This window comes from Styela clava, chromosome 11 (assembly GCF_964204865.1).
Source record: "Styela clava chromosome 11, kaStyClav1.hap1.2, whole genome shotgun sequence".
Classification (NCBI taxonomy): domain Eukaryota; kingdom Metazoa; phylum Chordata; class Ascidiacea; order Stolidobranchia; family Styelidae; genus Styela; species Styela clava.
In genome coordinates, this window is record NC_135260.1 from 8,075,811 (window position 1) to 8,083,626 (window position 7,816).

At 34.1% G+C, this 7,816-nt stretch overlaps 2 protein-coding genes across 2 annotated transcripts; one reads left to right on the top strand and one right to left on the bottom strand.

Annotated features, from left to right (window-relative positions):
- The first annotated feature begins 845 nt into the window (after window positions 1–845).
- Window positions 846–2,268, top strand: LOC144429808 (uncharacterized). The gene is made up of 3 exons (XM_078118019.1): window positions 846–865; window positions 1,348–1,758; window positions 2,050–2,268. The coding sequence occupies exons 1-3, from the start codon at window positions 846–848 to the stop codon at window positions 2,108–2,110; spliced, it is 492 nt and encodes a 163-aa protein (XP_077974145.1). The 3' UTR covers window positions 2,111–2,268.
- Window positions 2,269–4,105: 1,837 nt separating this feature from the next.
- On the bottom strand, window positions 4,106–7,574 carry LOC144429561 (contactin-1-like). Its single transcript, XM_078117646.1, has 7 exons — window positions 7,489–7,574; window positions 6,891–7,350; window positions 6,185–6,297; window positions 5,696–5,980; window positions 5,485–5,551; window positions 4,961–5,016; window positions 4,106–4,822 (listed from the first exon to the last, which is right to left on the bottom strand). Exons 4-7 carry the CDS (start codon window positions 5,934–5,936, stop codon window positions 4,731–4,733), a joined length of 456 nt encoding a protein of 151 aa, XP_077973772.1. The 5' UTR covers window positions 5,937–5,980; window positions 6,185–6,297; window positions 6,891–7,350; window positions 7,489–7,574; the 3' UTR covers window positions 4,106–4,730.
- Between the last annotated feature and the right edge of the window lie 242 nt (window positions 7,575–7,816).

The window sequence follows — 7,816 nt, forward strand, 5'->3', positions numbered from 1 at the left end:
TTATCTGTTTGTTTCGGAAGTTCAATGACAGAATTAATTGTGGTTACGCTTAATAATCTTATTGTGGAATATATATTTAAAAACAATTCGTCACGCCAACCGCAATCCGAAACTTTTTGTCTCTGGCTGAGCTTAGATACCAATTGGCACTCATGTAAACTGGTGAGCGGCACGCGATGGAGCAGATAATATGAGTATCCACCTTCCAGCTGTCATTTGAGTAGGTACTGCTGTTTTTATTGCAGATGATACTGATCTTTTTGTATTAAAGATTTACTGGCATCACCGATTTAAGGATGTCAAGTAATGGATATAAATAAACCATTTGAAAACCAACACGCGGTATTACAAAACTTACTTCCAACACGCTGTTTGAATGAATAAAAAAGCTGAAACTAGTATTCTTTAAAACAGCATACAAATTCTATGAAATGAAATCATACACAAAAGCTCGTCCAAAACCTATAGCTCAATAAACAAGTGGAATTTGATGCATGTTCGCAAAAATGTGCGCGTTATTATGTACCACCGAAGCACGCAGGAAAATGTGTGTGATGTACTAGTGATCAAAATGTTTGACTTATCTATGTTGGCATAACAGGTGCACATCTCGGTTTCGCATACGCATACCTTCTATCTCCACAAGGATATATTAATTTGGCCAAAGTCAATGCTGCACCTGAAAGGTTCCGGTTCTTCCAAACGAAAACACGTTACACATCATTAGATACCAGTGGATGGTTTTGCATGGCCTTGTTCGGAGTGAGAGACGAGGTCGAATATTCCAATCCATTTCAACTAATAAAATATTTCCTAAGTCCCGAAGCTTTAATCAGGAAAACGAAATGCCCGCAGCAACACAAATGTAGTTTTACGAGCGTAAAAGAAAGTGGCTAGATGCTGTCGATAGATCTTGGCTTATATTGGTGAAATAAACTACCATTAATCTACTAAAAATGAATTTCTGACATTGTAAGGAGATGCAATGTTACTATGTATTCAAAACTAACCCGTGTAGTTATGAAATAATTGTTTTTAACGAAAAGGTGCTCCCGAAGTATTCGTCCAAGATGGCGCACAACCTGAACATTGCATGTGTATCAGGTTAGGATTCAGGTTGTGCGTCATCTTGGTGGGAATACTTAAAATCCATTTAAAAAAAATTGCTCAACGTTATATACTCCACACCCACCTGGGTATCATTATCGATGGAAAACAACATCTGTATTCCGCCATATTTTGAACGCAAACGATGTTTCTATGCTTTCGTACGAATATAAAAATATGTTTGCAATAACGGGCAGTGTTAAGATTATTGTTTCACCTATTTTTGTGTTTTATTTTCAGGCAAGATTATCCGACAACGTGTTTTGAAAACACGAGCGGCTCGGTAGAAACAGTCATTGATGTGAAGCAAAAAACTAAATCAAGGAGAAAGAGAAACTCTGAAGCAAGCAATAAATCCTTATCTCCCAGTATTCCTAGCGTGGAATCGGACATTGTTTTCAACGAACAAGTTGCAGTGAATATATATCCTTCAAACTCCCGACACAACACCGTTCATGAAGCTTTTTTAGAATCTGAAATACAGCCTTATAAATGTCCTGATGATTTGAATTATGAGACTCAGGAGTCCAAGCTTTGTTATACTTGTGATCGTGGGCACCAACATTTATCATTTTGCAATTATAACAATGTTCAGTTGGAGCCAATGGATAGTGCGAGTCTTACAGAGGACAGCGGATTCCATTCGGCAAGGTATGTTAGTTTTAGACGAATCATTGACCGTTAATAAAAGCACAATAACATATACCCAGTTGGAATTAGTACCATCATAAATATGGTTGGCTGTAAAGTTACCAAAGGGTACTGTCACTTTCCTCTCTGCTATTACTATTTTAGTACTCCGAGTCGCACAAGGTATCATAAGAGTAATCTATATGAAATGAATCTGAACATTGTCTTTAAGATGTAACATAGATGCAATTAGATTAATAGATTCAAGAATTTCCCCCCTCATTTGTCAACAAATCATCATATAATTTTTAGAGAAAGAAACAGCTTATCATCATGGGAAACAAGAACACACAAAAGAGGAACCTTCGTCTGACACAGAGAACCTCTAAATGCTTCGTAGATTTTTTGAGTTTCCAATTTTGTTTTATATATATTATTAATTAAATGACAGTCCTTATTTTTAATAAGTACAATTAATGTTTGCCTTGTTACTTTGTTGTGTTATACAATACAGTTTGATCCTGCCTGGTATATTTACTCCTATTGGTTTTCGACGCTTGGTTCTTGTTGCAGCGGGCGCTAATAATCATGAATACTTTATTGATATGCGTAATGGGGTAGACTTTATAGTAAAGTTGCTGGTGCTTGATACTTTTTGCGTTCGATGCAACTTTATCGTTCAAAATGTCAATTGTTTGTGGCCTGTTCGCGTTCCAAGAAAAAAGGGATGTACGGCAACCTTTATTTCCTCCATATCTTCACACCGAATGTCGTCGAATTTTAAAAACATCCAAGTGTATTTAAGTGTGTAATATTGGTCATGCACGGAGCAACACAAACACCTTGCGACACTAAGTATAAGTTATGCATATTTCATTGACTTTAATTGTCCCTAGGAGATGAAATAGATATTCCTCACCACCAATTGTTGAAACGCAACTTTTTTCGTATTTCTTTGTGAAATAAAATCCGCATTGGGTATAAAATATGTCCGTAACTAACGTATTTATCGTTATAGAAACGGCTTTTTACTCCATTCAACAATGTTTATTTAAACCTAGTAACACACTATAACGCAATGACAAACTGAATATTTTTTTTATAAGAAACTAATTTTTGCATTGCAAAAGACAATAAAATAACTTAACTGCACATTATTTGAATAGACTTTCAAAAGACTCCAATTGATTTATAGCAAAGTAGTTACTAAAATATAATAGCGCGGTTCACCACGACATTTGAAACATATAACCTTTTCAACAATGAATTTGTTTTGTGAAAGCTGTGGGAACTATTTAAGGAAGAGAAATCACGACGCTATTCCTAAAACTGTAAGTATTATACAAATGCTTGAATAAATTGGCTTATTCATATAGAAAAGTTTCTCATCCGTTTACCAGTCCATGTCAGATGAGGGGAAATTTATCCAATTAGTTGTTGTAAATGCATGGATATCTTTATAACCATGCGTTGTGGGCCTAATCAATTATACTCGCGGGTCATAGTTTGCTGACCTCTGTCTTGAATGTATATTATTTTTCTGATTGCTTTTGTTCAATGTTGAAATAACGTTTTTTTCACGTAGAATGAGAGCCGCGCTTCCGTTTACACCGGCACTAACGATAAGCACGATAATCCTTCACCATTTCGCCTTCACAGATTTTACCTAAGTTACAATCCTCACAAAACGCAATAATAATTTCATTGTCATTGTTAGGTAACTCCAATAATTTATCCAATTAATATATATGTTGAGTAAGATTTATATTCTGTGGCACTTATCTCTCTCCTACTCCATTTCTCCGCAAAACTCGTACAACCGTATATAAACATCATGTTTGAATATTTCCTGAATGTTGTAGAATAAATGAGATGCTGAGTTCTACAACTATTAACAAATTCGAAACAAAATTTCTCTTGTCATCATTGCTTTTTATTATCATTATTTTATATCAGCGACAAATTAGCATAAAACATAAATCTATACTGTTATATTAGGTAAAACGAAAAACAAATACGTTCACAAGATAACCTAATCATAAACGTGGATAACCGCAATTCAGGAGTGTTTTTAAAGTAAAATTTGAATTTACATTTACACTGTTTTTAGTGGGAAAATCAACAACTGTAAATGTGTATAATACTAAATAAATGGTCCAATCGGAGTGAAAGATTTCATTTTCCAGAATGCTTTAGTTTCAAATTCAATTGCTGCTCAACTTTTTTAGTTTGAAAAAAAGTAAAATATAATCATTTTATGCTATATTATATATGTAAAATATATAATATATATGTATCAATCATAATATGTGTAATGAATCATCTTCCAATAAATCATCTTTTTCTTTTATTTAGAGTTATCAGTTTCTCCTGCTGAAAAATAAAAGCAATTGAATCATCAAAAATTAAGAATGTTTCTGTCGGAATAATCCGATAACACTGACAAAAAAACAAATCACCTGAAAAGTTTGTAAACTCGTATCCCTTACTCGGCGGAATACTAGAACGTTTCGATCTGATAAACGTAATAGGAGATGTGATTAATATATATTATTGTGGACGTGAATTGGGTAAGTCACTAGGGATTACGATGCATGTATATGCTAGATAAAAGCTCTTAGAAATACGCTCGCCACCGCACCTCTAATTACTCTGCGTGGGTTCGCAGGTTCGAGAGAATTGCTGGACTCCTCGCCGTCATTGGGAGGTTCACGTAACCGCTGGTCGGTTACGGCTTCCGAAAACAAACAATATAACTAATCCCATACCCGACTTGGAATGATAACCGGACGAGAGGCCGCGGTTCGCCATATGGATAAGCCATCTTATCGCCTTTCCTCTCCCCCGGGATAAATATGTAAATCCTATCCTATCCTATTGCAGTAATCAGATAGTCTACGCACACAGAAATTCATATTGTGTGACTTATTGCAGAATATACTTACATAAAGACGCAAGGTTTGTTAAATTAGTAAATTTTTTTTAAATCAAACTTACTTGCTGTAAACTAAAACCATCAGCAGAAAAAGAACCGCTATGTTGATGCCAAATATGGTTGATATCATCCAGGAATTGGCCGGTACGTCTGAAGGTTATAAAATCAAGCATTATTTGCATCGTTCGTTAACATTGGCAAGGGGGATTTTAAAGTTTCGTTTTATTTAAAAGTTTCATGCGTCATGATTCTAAAATGTTATTTTGTGAACATTGAAAAATTACTTACCGGTATGCTCGTGCGGTTGAATTACTTGATCCGACGGTAAACTGATTTCATCTGAGCTAAACGAAAAATTGAGAATTTATTTCAGAAGAAGTTGAACATTTGTTAAAGCAATTAATTTATGATTCACTAGTATAAAGAAAAAGCATAACTAAATAGAGAGCTATTATCCTATTTCAAGCGACAGACCTGTAGTAAATTATTGACTTTGCAACATTGTTTGTCATTTTCAGGCAGCCTTTTAACTTTCATTGATAATTACCCAAGATAGAATTGTCTTTTAGAACTTTTGGAGCTAAACTGTGACTAAAACAAGCCAAGGGAAAGAAACTTCACAGGGAAAGAAAATTCGATGTCCCAATCATAATATTGTTTCATGAGACAAAGAAATAAATGATATTCGAAAATCGTAAATGCAACACAAGCAATCAAATCGATATCAAATAATAATGATATGCATTGTTTTAATCGAAATAAAAGTCAAAAGAAGAAGGATGTATTATGGAATATTTTGGAACGTTTATTACCTGTACAAGTTACGGGAAGCCGGGCTGTCATTTCCGTCAACAATTCTTGTCAATTCATGAGGGTGCACTGGATGAAATTTTAATATATTAACAATTAATAATTTCATAATTCACACAAATTTTCGAATGATATTTGCAATATATTTGTTTCAAATAATATATGTCAGACGAAAGAGTTGATTTTTCAAGTCGGAACACAGCAATATAATACCTCTGATGTCAAGATAGGCTTTGGTTTCTGCTTTGGTATGAACATTTTCAGCAAAGCATCGGTAACGATTGGTATCTCGTAGATTTGCGTTCTTGATACGCAGAGTTGATTTTCCTAGAACAGCAGTCTGGAATACGTCATCTGTGTTTGATGGAACTGGATGGCGGTCTCTATGCCACGTGACATTAGGAAGTGGGTAGCCAGTTGCAGTGCAATCGATCTCAATATCTTCTCCCACCATATAGTCCGATCGTTCTTGCGATTTTTTCAAATCCCAAGGAACAACTAAAATATGATATATATATATGGTAAATGTGTTTATTTATTACAGTCATATTTCGAATATATTTCAGTATTTTAGCATTTAAATATTTTTTCTTCGAGTTCTATGATCTCATCTAAAAACCGGAAATAACAAACCTTTGTTGATACATTATAAATCGCACAGCCTACATCCAAAATTCGAAATTTTATAAAAACAAATCATACCGTATTCACAGATGTAGTCAAGATTTTCATCACAACTGTGTACTTCCAATCCATTATTTCCGAGAGCAAGGCACTTTTGACCTTTGATATCTGAGAGTTTATCAGCTAGTGAACTGAAGTAAATATATGATATGAATAATTGCTTTTGTCAAACATTGTTTAACAATGCTACAGATTGATGTGTAATCCGCGTGAAATGTTTGAGTAATTTTTTTAAAGACAAATAACTGGAACCAGAAAGCGAAGCTCAAATAAGAGAACATAGATGCCAAAACGAAGTAGTACGGGTATGCAATTTGTCACAGTAGACTACAGGCATATATCACAGTCTATGCGGCATTGCCTGACCACCAGATGCGTCGCGAGGTGCTCAATTTTCAATTTTGATGATGTCATCGCACACAAAAACTAAATCCCACATAGCCCACGGAAATTTATGAAAATTCACAATCTTAAACCAGTGAAAATGTTGGAGCAATTGTTCCAGTAGTTGATGTGAAAAGCGCTTTTTTTCATGACAACAAGAATGAAAAAAAAATCCTTCTAACAACAACATAATAACAAAACGATCCATATGTTAACTACGTGGCAAATAAATTGTATGAAGATACAAAACTGAAATATTTAAGATGTAACTCTTGCAGCAATATCATAATGTTTTCTTAAATAAAATAATTACTATCAATCAAAATTTACTGTATATTACAATTTGCTCAAATCGACTTCCTCCCCGTTGTTCCACGTGAACTTCCCAATGGAGCTTTGTCGAGCACCGATCCAATATTTAATTGAAGAACTTCTGTTGAAACAAAACAACGATTTGAGGCAGTGGCATTATTATTTGGATTTGTACTCTTGGTATTTTGATGATATAAATATAATCAAAATAAATTAATCAAGCCTGTTTTCACGGAAATGTGTGACAATGACTATACTCTGATACAAGTTATCTATTTAAATATGCTGAATATATATATCATTATTGCCAAGTAATAGGCACCTGTTGGCGTCGTTTTGTATCTTTTGAAACAATTCATCTCTCGTGATCACCACCAATCGAGAATCAGTTTCAATGCATTTATGATGCGCCTTTTCATACGAAATACGTGAATTGGCAGCCCCAAATGTAAGAGTAGTAAATTGTTCAGGGGTAATCCTAGATTGAGCTGAAATATAGATAATTTGATGAAATGTTATAATATTGTACCATTTCGTTTTTGTGTATTTGTTTTGCATGATCAAAAACAACTTTATGACATTACTGAACCAAATAAAAAGAAACAATGATAATACAATCAACGAACCTTGTTGGCACACGAATCCATAAAAATGATAGCAATCTTCATCGTCCCATGTTTGAGTCGAACTTTTGAAACATCCACAGTCTTCATTATTGTCATTGTTCGGTGCTGAACGCCCCCTTAACATAAATTAAACAACTGAAGTTTATTGTTTCAACATAATAAAACTGATTTCCATAAAACACATATGCAAATTTAGTCCCACTATTTCGCATTCGAGTACATGTATAAACTACGGTACTCTGAAATGAAAATACGTTTTTTTTAATTGTTCTAGATAAAACCGAGAAGATTTGGATTACTAAATTTTCTGTGAATAATATCTTTATGT

Bases quoted from the DNA above. Each gene is read 5' to 3' on its own strand.
- LOC144429808 (XM_078118019.1), top strand. From the start codon at position 846: ATGCCCGCAGCAACACAAAT. The intron at 866-1,347 runs GTAGTTTTACGA...TTTTATTTTCAG, and splicing joins ATGCCCGCAGCAACACAAAT to GCAAGATTATCCGACAACGT. The intron at 1,759-2,049 runs GTATGTTAGTTT...TATAATTTTTAG, and splicing joins AGCGGATTCCATTCGGCAAG to AGAAAGAAACAGCTTATCAT.
- LOC144429561 (XM_078117646.1), bottom strand. From the start codon at position 5,936: ATGGTGGGAGAAGATATTGAGATCGATTGCACTGCAACTGGCTACCCA. The intron at 5,552-5,695 runs GTATTATATTGC...AATTTCATCCAG, and splicing joins AGCCTATCTTGACATCAGAG to TGCACCCTCATGAATTGACA. The intron at 5,017-5,484 runs GTAATAAACGTT...TTTTTCGTTTAG, and splicing joins GCTTCCCGTAACTTGTACAG to CTCAGATGAAATCAGTTTAC.